Source organism: Palaemon carinicauda, chromosome 39 (assembly GCF_036898095.1).
Source record: "Palaemon carinicauda isolate YSFRI2023 chromosome 39, ASM3689809v2, whole genome shotgun sequence".
In the NCBI taxonomy this organism is placed as follows: Eukaryota; Metazoa; Arthropoda; class Malacostraca; order Decapoda; family Palaemonidae; genus Palaemon; species Palaemon carinicauda.
The window spans coordinates 23,170,292-23,188,300 of record NC_090763.1 but is presented as its reverse complement, the minus strand read 5'-3'; the positions used below and the strand labels follow the sequence as shown (position 1 = coordinate 23,188,300).

Genomic DNA, 18,009 nt, shown 5'->3' with positions numbered 1-18,009 from the left:
CGAGAAAGAGGAACAGACATCCCATGCCTAGGAAGGAAGGGAAATGGAATTTGCCAAAGCTCTTTCATCAATCTTAGAACAGACTTTGAAACAGCATTTACACATGTGCTGACCAGCAGCTGAAGCTACCTGGCCAGGAAGTGCTTCAAGTGTAGCAGAGGTGGCAGAAACCTGGGCAACAAACCCCGTCCAAGAAGCAAGGTCCCAGTGCCAGGGATCACACAGGTACCTTTCACACCTTCCAAAAGAGGGGGGGGGGAGTGACACAGGAAGCCTGTCCCTACAAATATGGCCAGGTTTCCTGGCCCTCTTTTGACCTTTTCTTCAGCTGAAAAAAAAGGAGTCTGAGTTGAAGGACAAAGAAGAGGACGACAAAGAGGCACAACGTTCACACTTCTTCCTCTTCATAGCTCTTGCTCCTGGTTTTCCTCGGAGTAGTCGCGGTAGAAATGAGTCAATGACAAGGCTAACCCAGGGGGAGAAACCACTCGAGTTGCTCCAGTAGGAACCACAACACTGGCATACACTATCACAGGGAAACAATACTCACAAGGCTCTGTGGCCAATCAACACGCGTGGCAGAAGGCACAATCACTGACAGTGGAGGGGAGAGAAAGACCCTGGTCACCCTGCCACAAGGGAAGGGGTGGGGAGGACTGACACAGTCAGGGATTGTGATCTCATTTTCTTTTTACTTATCCTTACCTTTCTCAGGCATGGGGGCCACCTTGCCAGCCTGGAAGAGAGTAACCAAGATGCGTATTCCCTAACACCAAAGGGTAACACCCCGAAACTTCACACCTGGATCTACAAAATTTCAAACTTGCATTAGGGAAAGAGAGGTAGCCTTGGGTACCACCTTCAACACCGTCACGGAGGGCCCAACCTGAAAGACCAAAGGAAGACCAAGATCACAAACCTGCACAGGGGGTACCCAGGGGAGGAAGACGTAACCTATTTAAACTCCTTCAACATAGGCATGGCGGCCCTACCTGAACGACCTAGGAAGATTAACTTGTAATCAGCAGGCCCTTTGGACAAAGCGAAAAATCCCTCAGCCTTTGCACGGGAGCAGTGAACTCTAAAAAGTTCCCAGCACACCAGCAAAGCCTAAAGGAAGCTGCTGACAAATTGGGCTTTACTGACCCCTCTAACATATTTCCTGGCGACAACTTCACCAGTGTTTTCTTAGGAGTTGCTCAGTCCAACTTCAATGAACGCCTAGCTTATTTCTTTGCTTTCAAGCCATACACCTGCCATTGCACCATTGGCCACTATCGACACCCACAACAAGGAGATGACTGCAGAGATCAACTAACAGCAATACCTAACAGTGGGGTAATGTGTTATAGGAGACTTCTGATGGCAGTACAAGGGTATACAAGGGTAAACCAAAGGAATAAAAGGTCAGGAATTGGTACATGTATTAATTACAATTTAATAGTACATGTAATGTATAAGTACAGGTAAGGGTAAAGTAATTTATGAAAGATAAGGAATTGTTTTATCTTTTTTTTTTAATTATTTTACATACTTTTATATACATACATACATACATATACAGACAGACACACACACACACACACACACATATATATATATATATATATATATATATATATATATATATATATATATGTGTGCACAGTACTCTTCCACAAATTGCCAGAACTGCTGTGTTGCAGTTAGGAAAGGGGATGGAAGCGTTGAATCCGTGTATGCATGCATGCATAAACACGGTGTCCCATGAACCTCCATAAATAAGAAAAATTAACATTTCCCGACATAAATCCTTTTCATTTATAAATGCTCTATAAGACTGCCTTTTAGGAAACATCGCAATGCGTGTCTTTCGCTGCTGAAGAACACATTTAAGAACATCTGGATTTATGTTTGTGATGGCGTTTGTGATACGTTCCGAGACGGTTTACATCTCAAGGAACCTATTGCAAACGCCATTACAAACATAAATCTAGATGTTATTAAAAGCGTTCTTCAGCAGAGGAGGACACGCATTAAAATGTTTCCGAAAAAATTACGGACATATTGAGGATATATTAATAAAAAGGGTTTTTGTCAAGAAACATTTGTTTGTTACTATGTGTGAAAACTTATGGGACACCCAAAATATATATAAATATAAATATATATATAAATATATACTGTATATATATAAATATATATATAAATATATACTGTATATATATAAATATATATATAAATATATACTGTATATATATAAAAAATATATATATAAATATATACTGTATATATATAAAAAATATATATATATATATATATATATATATATATATATATATATACACACAGTAAAGTATATAAAAACCTATGGTTGTGTGAGTGGGAGGATACCACCTACTAACAAGGATCTTAACCTTAACCTTTAAATTTCTTTGAGTACAGATGGATGTAAGACTATGATACACTACACGAATATATCTTTTGGAATAAATTCTTTGGAATGGGGTGTCATCTTTTACAGATACAAAACACGACTAAGGGAAGAATAATTCCTGTAATGAATGCTCCCTCACAGCGAGTGTTTTATCACAATGTTAAGAAAGACATCGTTCCTGGTAATACGTGACAAAAATAAATGTAATACTGTTCTTTCAAAAACTGCACGCTTTAGCATAACAATGAACCCTTTGCTTCATCGAGATGGCTGTGATATTCTGGACCTAAGGACAAGGGAGACCCTTTTAACTTTGCTGTCTTTCTGCAACATGTCTGAATACTTCTGAAGGGTATCCTCTGTTCCCTGGTCAGCACGGTTCAGACACCATTAGGTTGCTAATTCTTGTCAAGTTTTGTTTAATTTCAACCAAGATTTTGGTCATCAAATTCACACGTTTGGCTTCAATTTCGTGCTTATTATGACGATGTTGAAGAGCTGGAGAAAATTTTTGTATAACTAATGAATTCTTAACCTAATATTTTCAGTCATCAAGATGTGACTCCAGCATGCAAATCTATAAAGGTATTGTGGAAAGTGCAGTTCCACCTTGCTGTATACTTTCAATGTATTACCATTAGAGTAAAAAGAAAAAAACTATCTTTATTCATACAAAAATTACATTTAGATTCTAATGAAACATACAGAACCACTAATGTAATATAGTATTTATATATATATATATATATATATATATATATATATATATATATATATATATATATATATATATATATATATATATATATATAACCCCAATTATAAACACGGATTTGATTTATTACAATGGACAGGCAAGTGCTGCTTCCTGTCCCTCATGGCTGGTGAAGCAGAAGGCCGCTGTATATCATCTCTTTAGAACCAAATTTACTCATTGATTTGCAGATTGATGCCCTAAGAGGATTCCACCTTCATGTCTCAGAGGATGAGGTCAGTGTATTTATTTTTCGTCTTGGCCAAATCCTAAGGAAGAAAAATATGCAACCACTCACGAACAGTGGTTGCTCCAGTACATCACTTTGAGGATTGCCATGGACAGAGACTAGGAGGTCAAGATAGTACCCTCTTAATATGAGTCTTCATCCCCGTCGTCAGTACTCCCTCGTACAACCAGATTGATTGTTAAGAGTCAAGAATCTGCTTTTTCCGGCACTTAGATACAGGATTGTTTAAACAATTCCAGCGAAGGGAATTTTCAGACCAGCGATCTGAGAATTTACCCACTCAAGAGAAACACAAGGATCCAAAACAGAGGAGTTCAATGGTCTCCACAAAAAAAAAAAAAAGAGAAAGAGAGAGAGAGGAGAGAAGAGGGAGAGAGGAGAGGAGAGAAGAGGGAGAGAGGAGAGAAGAGAGAGAGAGGAGAGAAGGGAGGGAGAGAGGAGAGAAGGGAGGGAGAGAGGAGAGAAGGGAGGGAGAGAGGAGAGAAGGGAGGGAGAGAGGAGAGAAGGGAGGGAGAGAGGAGAGAAGGGAGGGAGAGAGGAGAGAAGGGAGGGAGAGAGGAGAGAAGGGAGGGAGAGAGGAGAGAAGGGAGGGAGAGAGGAGAGAAGGGAGGGAGAGAGGAGAGAAGGGAGGGAGAGAGGAGAGAAGGGAGGGAGAGAAGGGAGGGAGAGAGGAAGGGAGAGAGAGAGGAGAGGGAGAGAGAGAGGAGAGAGAGAGAGAGAGAGGGAGAGAGGAGAGAGGAGAGGAGAGAGGAGAGAGAGAGAGAGGAGAGAGAGAGGAGAGGGAGAGACCAAAGTTATTTATTAGTGCAGTGGACCAACAGCAAGTAAATATTCTTCATTACCTCTAAGTGACTACGTACACTATTTAGAAGGATTCTAATTTTCTATGCAAGTGACAGGACTGGTGACCATAAGACATGCACATTTATCTGTTACTTAGAAAAATACATCCCTTAGTTTTACTAGGAGCATTAGTATAAGAATAGTTATGCATTGAAAATCAAGGGCAATTAATTTATCAAGATGTGTATACAGTACAATTTATATATTATGGAATAAGCTAAATTCACAATTCAGTACTACAGGATATAGATAAAGGAAATTATTTTGTTAATTATCAACTAAATAACCTTAACATAGGAATGAGGTTTAGTTTAGCACTCCAGCATCTGTTTGAACATAGACTTGGCTTTAATTTCCCAAAATCAGACTAAATATATCAAACATTTCTACCCTATGATTTCATTATCAAAAAAGAAAAAAAAAAAACTTTAATTATACTAGATATTCAATACTGAACTAAGAGGTTTACAATATATAATGTCCGGCCCTTATTCCAGTCAACGGGGTGTATATGTGATAGCGGCCACCTGTATGTATTATTTTGTCTAACTTAGAATACAGCACTGTAAGGGGGTCACAGGGGGGCTTCAGCCCCCCATTAGAAAAGTAGGTGAAGACACGGCTCGTAGGTTAGGTTAGGGGAAAAGTTTAGGCTAGTTGATCATTTCTAATAAACGCTTGAGGAACTGGCCGCTAATATACATAGGCTCCTAGTCAACTAAGTAACTGACGACAGAAGCACCACCTTTCAGTTTTTCTGCACTACCTGGTGATAAAAGCATGTCATTTTTATAATCAAAATCTATAATCCCATTAATAGAGGCTTCCACCCGTCATACATGGGATATAAAATTGTGGTTTTACAAAGATCTATACAAATGAGCGAGTTTCAATGTCCTGACTAATATTGCACTGTTCAATGAAAACTAATCAACATATAATCCTAGGTTAGATTAGGTAAGCTGGCTGAAAGACCTAAAAATCAAGTTTGATAGTATTTAAAAATTTTCTTTACCTACACATCTATAATATTGGTTCTATTATAGTTTATTACAAGGTAATGTAACCTAGGGAAAGAAGAATATAACCTAGGGAAAAAAATATTTTCAATAGAAAAAGGTCCGTTCTCTTTGAAAATGACACTCGTTCCTATCGGTAATGAATAGTTTCAGAAATATATATGTTAGCGTAACATTACTAATGTTAGTGAAGTGAGCCAGTAGCGGTACAAGACCCATTATATTTAGCGTTGCTAATGTTTGAGCCAGTGGCGGTACAAGACCCATTATATTTAGCGTTGCTAATGTTAGTGCGTAGGTCAACATTACCGCTTGCCGGTACATACGAGCTTGATGTTTTTTTTTTCTGGGGAGTGAAGCGAGCCCACGGCGAAACAAGAGCCACTATATTTAAACATTTTCACAGAGAAAGTAGGTTTTCTTCTAGTAAATAATGATTTAACAGGTATTCACCTTCATTTCAACCGCAACAACAAGTTCGGCTACTTGAAGTTAGTCGAACTGGTTGTTCTGTATGTTTGCGGTTGAAATGAACGTCAAATTCTGTTAAATCACATAATTTGCTACAGAAAAACCTATATTTTCTATTAGAAATGATACCCAGTAGACTTGTAAAAACTTTACCATAACACTTTGGTTTTAACTATGTTCTTACATTACACACTCCACCCTAGGGTATCATTACCAATAGAAACTATAGATGGGTATCCAACCTAGTTTTCGGGTCATGAAGTTTACCGTGGTTACAATAAAATTCTAAAACAATCTATAGATACAGTCCAATTACTTAATACTAACGCATGGGGTTAGTAGAGGCAACTTCCCAAAATCCATCGCTCAAGTTCAAGGTCATAGGATAGCGGTTAAACTTTATCCTACGGTAATATTGATAAACCTCCTGTTGTTAAAACTATACATATGATAAACAATATACTTGGCAAAGCACTTATGAAAAGCAGTTCGAGAGACGAGGCGGTCGGCTGTGTAACGCCACAGGAAGTGAAGGAGGTCTAATTATATTCACAATTTCCCCTCTCCATTCGTTCAACCACAGAACCACCACCACCGCCTCTACACTTCCATCACCTTACGAGTTAAAAGTACACGTTACAGCTAAAATATTCACAAACAAACTTATGCAAGGGGTCTTAATGGAGGTACCTTGCTTAATAGTTGTGTGTTGAATGGTGAATTTCTTGTAGTTTACTCCATTTTGTTGTTTAGTTACTATTGCCTCGTGCACGCCATATCAACACACAACTATAGAGGACGGACTCGTTCGCTCCTGTAGTAAATAAATGAACGCCACAATGCGTAACGTTATCTAACCCCATTCAGAAAAGGGCTTTACAATCAAAGACCGCCTTAGGCGTAGATTTGTACAAAGTTTTTTAATTTTTTACTCTGTAAAACTTACCAAAGAAATTCTTCAGGTTATACACCAAAGTTCTGGCTAATTCTATATAATTGTTTGTACGCGTCGAGTAAGAAATCAAAATCAGTAGTCTTATGTAACATCACCACAGTGTGAGTCAAAGTCCAACTTTATTTTCTTTGGTCTAACAAGGCTAAATATAGGACAAAAATGTATTTGATAATTAAGTATATTGAATTTTACCACAATTTCAAAATAAAAAGCTGAACAAAATAGTTGTAGAAAGGGGAATATTTTCCAAACGATACTTTCTCCGCTGATGGAAAAAATGTTTTTGTAATACATATTATTTTTTAGGAAATGGCTGCGAAATATATTTAATAATAACACGTTTTGGATTTTAAATTTCATCAAAGACATTCCTGAACACATGATCAAATCTTGGAAAAGTACTACTAATTGGGAAATGAGAGATTGAAACAAAAGAGGATCGAACCTCGACTTTGTTTTAATCTGATCGCCTCCCTCGATCTCACTTGTAAATCGTTTTCGATTATGGTATTTCGTCTATTAAAAGTATAAAATTTGCCTAAGATTACTTAAATGCAGTGAAAATATTTTATTTGAGACATAATGGCTGCGTTATTAAAGAAGAGGGCGCTAGCTGAATATTGCCAGACGATTGTGGTAAGATGATATTTCATTTCTTTCACTAGTAAACGGACTATTTAGTCCTTATTATAACGTTATTTAAGCATAAAGTGTCGGCGGCCTTATGAATTTGGGCCCTCCCCCTCTTTCTTGTGTAGAAAGAGGTCAATGTTTTTTATTGAATTTTGGAAAGTAAATCATGTCATGCCTTAGTTTTTAGGCGAGGGTGATTAACATTTATGTATCTCTTATGGTTAGGTTGTGCTAATCTGGTCTTGTTTTGGGTAAAGCTATGAGAAATTTTTGCAATTGCAGGATATCCCTGAGCTTGAAGCTTTATTGAATTCGTTTAAGATTTTTCAATTTTAAGTCAAGAAAAGATTTATTGATTGTGCACATGAATACATTACATTATAGGTAAATGAGAGAAGTTTGCATATTTTTATTTAGTAAATCATCTAATTTTTGGCTAACTCCCAACGACAGGTATTCACTATATCCATATATGTTTGCTTTTCTTTATATTGGAACTAACCTATCAATAATTAGTTGAAATTATGCCCCACTATTATTTACCATTATTCATGTAATGTGTCAGAATCTTGTAAGCAGAGTAGACCCTAAAAGTAGATCAATCTCTATCACCTGACTGCATTAGGTTAATTCCTAGGCTAGATTATTCACTTATTGGAGCAAATGTTTTATGTTGACCAGGCTGACATGAGTCTTTTATAGTTTATATATGAAATATCTTTTTGACATTGTTAATAGTTTTTATGACATCTATTTAGACGTTTTTACTGTTTTTAGAATGATTTATTGTTAATTTGTCCTCATTTATTTATTTCCTGAGTTCCTTTCTTCACTGGGCTATTTTTCCCTATTGGAGCCTTTGGTCTTATAGCATCTTGCTTTTCCAACTTGGGTTGTAGCTTGGCTAGTAATAATAATAATAATAATGATGATAAGGACAGTATCTCAGAGATAATGGCAAAGAAACAGTGTTAGAAACTTAACAGTGGTAGGGTTACTATAACATCTGTAATGTTTGCCGTTGATTAGAATGTGACCTTAATATGTAGCTATGTGAAGGAAGATGGTGTGGAGCACACACCCCTCCCTGATTAGTAAGGTGATTGCCATCTAAGTCGATGGGGTTTATGTATGATAGCGGTCACAGTTAGATAAGTAAGTAAGGACATGGCTTTCAGGTTAGATTAGTTGGGGAAGTTTAAGTTAGTTGGTGTTCTTGTGTAGAGGTTTTGCAGAAATAGTATTACGAACGACCAGAAAATTGGAAGAAATTCCCATCTTCTATGCACATGGGAGAAACTGGCCGCTGATATACAAAGGCTCCAAGTCAGGTTATGGTGTGGTACTATTGGTTAAGGTGCATCTCTTTGGTTTCCTTACAATTTTAGCACAATAGCAAAAATACTTGGCATGTCAAATAAACTCACATACTGCTGATAACGGCAACCTGTCCACAAATCTATGTTTGTACCATACATTCTGACTATCCTTGTTAAACCTAGTGAGCTGAGTCCTTACCTAACCTAGGGATTTAGCTACCCTTCGATGTAATTGTATGTTGCTTTAATCTTGGATTTAGAAATTTCCGTGTCAGCCTGTCAAATTTTAAATCCTTTTATTCAAGTTATGACATCTGATATTTGTATAAGTAGAAGGAGCCCTAATGGATAACCGGGGCTTTATGTGCCTCTGGTGATTAATCTACTCAATATTGTATTGTCAATTCCACTGTCAAGTGACCATCTCCGTAAGAGTTGAGCAAGACTCATTGGGCTGGTAACTCTCCTTACAGTAATAATAATCCTCTGTCAGTTCTTATATTTTGGTAAAATTTTTACATCAATTTAAAGCTTAATACTTTAGATATCTAACTGCATACTGCATAATACTTTTGGTAGGAATGTTAACTTTGATTATGAATAGCTAATCCCCAATATTCTACTCAGTGTGCAAGGGGGACCTCAAACCATATTAGGATGCCAATGAATGATAATTTTGTTGCCCTGTATGAATTATACTTGAGGCTATATCTGTTACAGATAGTTTTAAGAATACCGTAGTGTCTCCAAATAACACAAACTGTTCACTTCTTTGAATTCTCTAAATAAATATTCTTCTAATTTCCCTCTGAATTCCTCCTCCTCTTTACTACAATCTTATTGATGAGTGTATGCAGATGTTATGTGACATACTCTTATCTTTCACCAACTTTCAGCCAATGAGCTCAACAGTAATAAACTGGACCGCTAATATTCTCTTGCATATCCTATCCCATATTGCTCTGTATCCTCCCCTGTGTAGTAAACTCTATCCTTTTCCAAGCTTTCGTGTACTTTTCCCTTTTAATTTAATCTTATTAATTTAACTCTCCCCATTTATCTGGACTTGAGACCGGCGCTAAGTTGGATTGGCTTGCCCCCACATGGGCTGCCCCAAGACATAGGCTGTCCTAATTATTTTCCCCTTTTAAAAGACCCTTTTCCTACTGGTATGTTTAAAGTGAGTGAGCTTGAAGTACAGTGTACATTTTAAAACTGTGATACAGAATGCTGCCTATTTTAAGGATTTTACTATAGTTATGAAGTCAAATAAGAATGAAACTGTATTAACATAGTCAAAAGAAACTTTAGATAAGCCTAATCTTGAATTAGTGAATTAGATATGTAATACAAGTACCAATAGTATGCAGTAGACAGTAAGGAATTTGGTATATTTACTGATAAACATCTGGATATGACAGATCAAACAAGAAATGTAAAAATGGGACATTGTCCCCTGAGAAATGTAGCTTTTACTGTAAAATATGTGAATTGGAATAAGTTGGTAATGCTTTTATGTGCCATAACTATTAGTGTTTTCATTGGTTGGCAGGTAGCATTAATTCATGATGTTTTTTGTTATCTTTTTATCTCATTTTACTTCATGTCTGTATTCTGAGTGAAAAATATTTAATATCCATGATTAGTCAGACCCTGAATACTGTTCAGTCAGACTAATAAGTTTGAAAGAAGTAATTCTCTTCAGGCTTATTGTCCCAAAATTCTAATGGAAAATAAAATGAGAAGCTCATTCATTCCAATAATTTTGATGTGTGTATTGAGAAATTTTTAAATAAAACAGACCCCTGCTGTTTGTCAGAATAAAAAAAAAAAGCATCCTTATCATAAAGTAGGAACTCTTTTTTTGTGAAATGTTTGTAATATGCTGACCATTTGTCTTGAAGATTCTTACTTATATCTTATTGGTGATTATTTCAGGAGGAACCACCAAAGCCCACCAAAAGGCTTCAGCTAGTGCGTCGCACTCGCACCATAGATCACTGCGAGTTTAGCAGTGCTTCCTTAGAATCTACAGATCCTCAGCAGCTGCTGCATACATTAGTGAACTTGCATCACTCTTTGCCTGTTTCGGTAGGTTTAATCCGATGGATAACTTTTTTTTAATTCAATATCTTTATTCCCATTAAATTCAGTACTGTATATGAATTACTTTTGTACATTATAATGTACTGTATGCTATTTGTAAATTTGTCTCATTGTAAAGTATGTCAGACCGTACTAATATGTCACAATATTATTTCTAGGGGGAGCTTCAAGATGAAGTGATCCAAGCTCTTATTCTGCTTCTTCAGAATGACACTCTTCCTCCTATTATCATAATCAAAGTCTTGGCTATTATTGGAGCCATTATCACCACACACTCTCAAGCTCAGGTATGGTTTTGTTTTGTATATAGTATTCAGTTATATGTCACTGTTGTGATAAAATTTTGATTAAGGAATGAATTTGTTTTGGTTGTCTTGTTTGTTTCACATTTGATGTCTGTTGACAGAACTAAGTATTCTTCAGGATGGAGATACACCAGCAATGTCCAAGATTTTACAGCCATTATTAACCCTTTTACCCCCAAGCTATTTGGAACTTTCCAACCCTTAACCCCCAGGCATTTTTTTTCAAGCACATTTTGCATTATATTTTTTTTAGATTTCTCTAACAGCCTTAATTTTTGTCATAGAGAGGTCAGGTTGGTCTCATTCTTTTGGAAAATGCCTGAAGTTTCTCTTAAAGTTATAAAAAATGTGCAAAAAAAAATGTAAATAGCATTTTTTTTTTTTAATGGACATACTGGTATGTCCAATGGGGGTAAAGGGATGAGTTTCGTGAAACGTACCAGTACGTCCATTGGGGGTAAAAGGGTTAACATATAAGGTAGCTGTGAGGTTTATGAAGATCTAATCATGACTTGAGACAATCTGTTGTTATTTGAAGATAGGATTGAAATAGATTTAGAAATTGCCTATGTTCTCAAAGTTTTGAAAATTTTGAAGAAGGCTGCATATGGTTTCCTTGAGAAAGTTCCATAACAGGGAATGCCTGATAAATGTAGGATAAGTTAGATTTCACCAGAGATCTCTCATGAAAAAATATTGAATATCAATTATATTTAAGATATTTTATGCTGAATACTTTATAAACAATTTAGAGCACTATGCAGGGGGGATATTTTTTTTTTCTTTCAAATTAGATATTTTTTATACTGTTTTTCAAGTATTTGATAGGGGTAGAGATATATAAGACAAAATTTGAAAGCTTACAATCAAAACATTGAGGACCACAAGGGTTATTATGTAGTTGAAAGTGTAATCGTACTCCACTCTAAAAGTATATCCAAAGCATAAGACAACTAGAGGTCTGACCATAGATTGCTGTCTTTTAACTGTAGAAAATTAAGATCTGGCTACATTAGGTTGGTCCACCAAGTATTTGGATAACTGGATGGTAATACCACTTATGTGACTAGCCTTTGACCCTATTTATGGATGTTAAATCTGCTATGTAATGCCAGTAGTAGTTTGAATTTCTTCCAAATGCAAGAATACCCTGTTGAACAGGGCATATAGTTTGCCATTTTTCATTTTAATCTTAAATTATTTTACATGAACATCGTGAATTACAAGCATTTTTTCATTCGTTCACACGTCTTTAGCAATTCGCAATCTGTCTGCAATAAACAAAAAGTTCACGAGGTACTGGTTGGGAACCAGTACTTGACAGTTATCACCTCAGACTCTGAAAGAAGCATCACCTAAGTTATTTTAGTCATTGTGGGTAGACTTAGGCAGACTAAGACCAGGTGTGCAATTCAGTCATTAATTCAAGAAGTATATAGACCCCATAGTAGTTGTTAAACCATTCATTGCCAGGCCTGGGGACATCTGTACCACCAGATTTCAATACTGGTAGCCTCCCTTCTTTTTTGATTAATTTATTTATTGACAGAGGTGGAAGTCTGTCTCTCCATATCAAGAGCCATTTCTTTTATTTCACTCTCAAGTCTTTAGATTGCAGGTCATCTGCCTGGAAGCTTTATTATAATAGTTTTCATTGGAAAGTTTTCTTTGAATTCTTTTTCTCCCCTTTATGGGGTTTTTCTGACTTGAAAGTCTTTTCTTTGTATGAAATCTTTGGTCCAACCTTCCCTTTAGTCCTAACCAAAAGGATGAACTCCTCGTGGTATCCCAGTAAGACATTTTCATGTGCTTTCTCCCCATTCAGTTAAAGACACTTTCAAGACAGAGTTGTGTCAGTCTCATACTGTAATTTTTTCATGATCATCCAATAGTTAACTGATCTCCCTCTCAGGTTTTTCTTCAACTGAACTTGATGGGACTTCATTTTGTCCAGAGTTTAAGGTTTTGGGACTTTATACCTTTCTGCAGATATGTTAAGCAGAGATATATTTTTATCTGTCTCATTTGAACTAGTAATTATAGTGGACCTGGGCATATTTTTGGAGGATCTTTCTCATTTCCTTCACTTTCATAACATGCTTGCCTACAAAATGTAAAATTTTCAAGGTTGTATCGTAAAGAGAGTCTTGTGTTACATGTTTCATCTCTTAAAATATCTAAGTAACATTTTCTACGGGAGCTGAGTTGGTGCTTGATGCACAGTTCCCTTTGAAGCTTAAAATTTTGTACTACTCTAATTCGTAGCACTTCCATAGGTCTCTTTAAGCCCCTTTGGCATGTCACTGCATCAGCATCTAGTTCTCCTGCATTCAAGGTGCTACTGTATTCACATTTATGTTCATTTAAGTAATAAGCTCACAGTGAAACAGGTTTGGTTTTCAAGACAAATTAGAATGTTTTGATACAAACCTAGGACTTCAACCAAAGTTTCTCACCCCCTAATTCTAAAGAACTTTAATAGTTGTATTAGATTTTACAGAAAGTGATTCAATTGACCACCTGAGACTTTTCTGCTGCTTGGGTTAATATTCTAGAGCCAGTTAATATTTTTGTTCTCTTACACTCCCTTTAGGTGTCTGGGATTCCCCTTAACTCTGGAAGAAAACCATGTCCAAATAATGGGATTTTAAGCTGAGATGTGGAAGTGATTCAATATGAAAGACCTAGGTCAAAGGTCAAGGTCGACCTAATTAACCCTAACCTTAACCCCAAGTTTGCACATGGTTGTCACACAGACTTCAAATATGCCTATGGTCTAAATTGATTCTGGGAAAGGTAATCTGGTTTTGAGAAATAAGCTTTCATGGCGGAGGTCTGCGCTCTGAGTGCTTTTCTAGTTATAATTTTTTTTTCTCTAGAAGTAGAGCATAGTTTTACATAATATGTGAGAAAAGTATCATAATTATTCCAGTCCCTGTTATAATGAACCGTAAACAAATTGGACTGTCCATGCTGTACGGAATATCTAAAGATAAAATCAGTTAACATAAACTTTTATTTGTGGTACACAAGAAATATTGAAATATATATCTTTTTGGTGCAGAAATTAGGATTACTGTAATCACATTTTCTACATTGAATAGAAGTGTTTAGCATTGCAGTTATTCAAGACCATCTTTGATTTTCTTGGCTCCAGGATCTTTTAGCTTTATATAGTAATCAGAGCAGATTCTGATGATTCCAGGAGGAGGTTAATTTATTACTCTCAACAGATGAAGAAGTTACAATGTGGTACTTACATTATGACTGAATTCAAGGTTTATAGAGTAGCAAGTGTAAAAGATGTGTTGAGATGACTAAATGTGTTATCAGGTGAATGATAAAGATTCTGATAAGAACTACTCATGAATGAAAGATATGTCGAGATTCTATCTTATTTAACTAACAAGTGGCAATGCAGAAGAATAGCATGATATGAGATGAACCTGTTTACATCTATTTTATTGGAATTATCTTAATAGTTTGTAAGTTTGATTTTTTATGTAGAGTTTTTTATCTGAAAAACTTCCTTAATTTGATGGAAAGTTTAACAGTTCTGTGTATGAGTGTGAGTCCTGAGTGTATGATGTGCTCATATAATGTGCAGTATTCAAGTTAAAAAGTGGTTTACTCTATGTCATGTATATTTTTTCTTAGAAGTTTAAAAGAGTGGAATTGAATGAGTACAACAAAATAAGAAAATATACAAATACTTTCAGTATAACTGAATGTAGATATAAATGCTGCATCCACACACACAAAGCTACAGATAGCTCTTTGTCTGCACTGATTATTTTGGATGATACGTGAAGCGGGATTATATTATCAGAAAAGTAAGGATAACAGAATTAGCCCTCTGTAACTTCTCATACCTACAATTTTCTCCATTCCAAACTGTATGTGATACAGTCCTCATCAGGCTTTTATCATTTTGTGAAATGTTAATGAGTAAAAGTGTATGCAACTAGAAATGGTTTCCTGGTTTTTAGATATATTGATTGTAAACATCTGATTAAATTTGATAAATGTACTAAAATGGGATATTACGAGAGTGTATCGTAAGTCCCCTTGATATGAATGTTCAACTGATTAGCTTTCAAAGATAAAGATGTTTGTGTACAGTAAATTGAAGTTTAATTAAAGGTGTAAAATTGATTACAGTACAAATTAATCAACTTTTTTTAGGGGGCACGACTCTATCCCAATACAAATATATTATTTTGGAGTTACCTCAAACTCTAACTCCTTTTTTTTTTTTTTTAAATCTCAACCTAGTTTTTTATTCATCTAAAAACCATTTGAAAGAAAATTTTGTACACAAAGTTGTACATTGGAAATTTTGAAGCATTTTTAATTTTGTGTATGGATTATTTTATCCATGTATAGAAGTCATCATGGTTTCAGGCTTGACATTGTGGAAGGAATCCTTGATAACAGACAGACAGTCTGCAGTCATGAACTTCTTCCAATGCTCCGTCGTGTTGAAGTCATCGTCATTATTGCTGGCTATTTGGAGTCATGCCATCAGGTGATGGCTGTAGTGGGCTTTGAAGTTCTTGATGACCCTCTGGTCCATAGATGTGGGATGAGGGCATTGGTATTAGGAGGAAAAACCACCACTTGAACATTAGGGCTCATCACCCCAAACTGAGGTCTATGAGCGTTGTCAAGGGTGAGGAGGACTTGAATGCCATGCCTTTGTTCTGGAGGTAGCCCTCCAATTCCGGCAAGAAGTAGTACTGAAACCAACTCAAGAAGAGCTCCTTTGTCGTTCATAAGAATTTTGAATTTAGATCTCTTAAGGTGGACTCTTCCAAACAAGCAGTAGTGGTCCCTCCAGAGGTTTCTACTGTAGCTATGAGAAAATTATCATCATTTATCAAAGGTCCTGAGCATCATTAGAAGAATTAATGGCCTTGGGAAGACCCATTTACACTTGTCATTGGGAGAGGTATTTTCATAGATGGGTTTTTCCCAGAAGTTCAGAGTTCATGGCATAATTTAGATCTTTCATGGTCTTAATAGGTTCTTAACATTGAGACAAATGGAGAAGCAGGTCTCGGATTCAAACCACTCTCCGAAAGCTGCAAGATCATCGTAACTGTTACCTCCTGCTCTTTCATGGCAATGTAAGTTTTATGTACTGTATCAGAAACAGCTCATCGTAAGCCATTACCCATCGCCTCGGATGTTGCAACTCTGAGGCCGGTGGTGTCTAGGGAACAACTATCTCAGCAATCAGCTGCTTTCTCTACTGCCGCTCTAACTAACCTAGAGATGGCCTATAAGTAGCGTTCTAAGCTTGCCCCTAGCTGGACCACTGGTCAGGAGCATTGTCCTTATATGCAGTTTCTGTAAGCCTGTCAGCTTGTAATATTCAAAAACAATATAAAGACCTTGTTCACTCCAGAGCTAAGGTCCTGGAGTTCCTGTTTCATCAGTATGCCTTTCTCTGGGACAACTAGATTCTTAAGCGTATGGATGCAGTTGGGCGTAAATTCATGCGTCAAATGGCAAATAGAGACTCGCTAGCCTTCACAACACAACAAATTACTTTACACCCAAACTCTTTCCTGCCTGCAGAAGTTTACTCGGCCACTGAAAAGTTGGAGAAAGATAGCTGGGATAGCAGCTTCATCATATTTTCCTGCTTCTCCTACAGTTAAGCCTCATGCTTCCCACTTGTCTGCTACTGGAAAAAGACCCTCCTCAGTATAAGAAACAAGAAGAATTCTTGCACTCCTTTCTTCCCAAGGGTCACTCCTTTCGAAATACCCCTTATCGCCTGTTAACAATGGCAATTCCCCCAACTTACCACGGCGGGTGTGTTGGGATGCCTGTAAAGTTATTGGAAAGGTGTCAGTTCCCTGGGGTGGAGCCCTAGGCAGTAGAAGTCCTTCGTTCAGGGTATCGCATCCCATTCACTCTGACTCTAATGAACCCGTCTTTGCATTTGAGGGGATCAGAGAAGGATCTTCTCTTGCAAGACGACATTCACAGGATTCTGGGAAAGAATGCCATTAAAGAAGTCCTTGACAAGTCTCCAGGTTTCTTTAACATCATCTTCCTAGTAGAAAAGTTGACAGAAGGCTGAAGACCTGATATACAGAAGACCTTTACCACTTGAACCTATTCAAGATGGAAACACCCCGCACAGTCATTCAAGCTATTCAACAGAATGATTTCGTACTGTCCGTTGACATCCAGGATGCCTACATCCAGATTCTAGTCCTTCCAGTTCCGAGTGCTGTGCTTCGACCTGTCCTCAACCAAAAGTCTTCACTCTAGTCTCCTTATGGGGTCATACCATGGGGATTAGACTCGACTCCGTTACCTGGACGACTGGCTGTTACTGGCGAATTCAAGAGATCAACTTATCCACTACAGAGACCTTCTGCTTGGATTTTATCACTATCTCTGGATCCGTATATAACTCGAGAAGTTGGTCCTCATAACTAAGCGCCAGCTTTAGTATGTTGGCATTGATATAGACTCGATCCAAGCCAGAATGTCTCCATCACGAGACAGAATACTTTGATTCCTACAGGTAGCAGCACCATTCTTAGAGAAGGACTTCTTCCAAGCCCACCTTTATCAAAAATATTTGGGACATCTTGCTTCCCTGGAGAAGCTAGTTCCCTTAGGGAAAATGCATCTCGGGTCCATTCAGTGGGCTCTGAAGTCTCAGTGGACCCAGACATCCGACCCTCTGTCCACTCTGCTGAAAGTACCTCAAGATGTCAGATTGGATATTGTGTTGTGGATACAGGAAAAGAACCTGATAGTTGGGTCTCCACTACAGGACCATCTGCCAGACTTCCTCCTGTTCTCAGGTGCATCCCACCAAGGGTGGAAATCTCATCTATGAATAGAAGAGATCTCTGGTCATTGGACACAAAAAGACAAGTTATTCCACATCAAGTACCTAGAAATGAAGG

The 18,009-nt window shown here is 37.1% G+C and overlaps 2 protein-coding genes across 4 annotated transcripts in view; one reads left to right on the top strand and one right to left on the bottom strand.

The window, feature by feature from the left end:
• The window catches only part of LOC137631077 (uncharacterized), a 59,952-nt gene extending 45,602 nt beyond the window's left edge, over positions 1-14,350 (bottom strand). Inside the window, exon 1 of one of the 2 annotated variants that reach the window (XM_068362683.1) lies at positions 14,332-14,350. In XM_068362683.1, coding sequence (XP_068218784.1) covers positions 14,332-14,333 — 2 coding nt within the window. In that variant the 5' untranslated portion in view covers positions 14,334-14,350. Of the gene's footprint in view, positions 1-6,443; positions 6,603-14,331 lie in introns of those variants that run through there. The other variant, XM_068362684.1, reaches the window with a different exon arrangement.
• Positions 7,188-18,009, top strand: part of IntS4 (integrator complex subunit 4) — a 59,017-nt gene continuing 48,195 nt past the window's right edge. Inside the window, exons 1-3 of one of the 2 annotated variants that reach the window (XM_068362681.1) lie at positions 7,188-7,344; positions 10,599-10,751; positions 10,925-11,053. In XM_068362681.1, the coding sequence (XP_068218782.1) occupies positions 7,291-7,344; positions 10,599-10,751; positions 10,925-11,053 (336 nt within the window). In that variant the 5' untranslated portion in view covers positions 7,188-7,290. Of the gene's footprint in view, positions 7,345-7,417; positions 7,501-10,598; positions 10,752-10,924; positions 11,054-18,009 lie in introns of those variants that run through there. The other variant, XM_068362682.1, reaches the window with a different exon arrangement.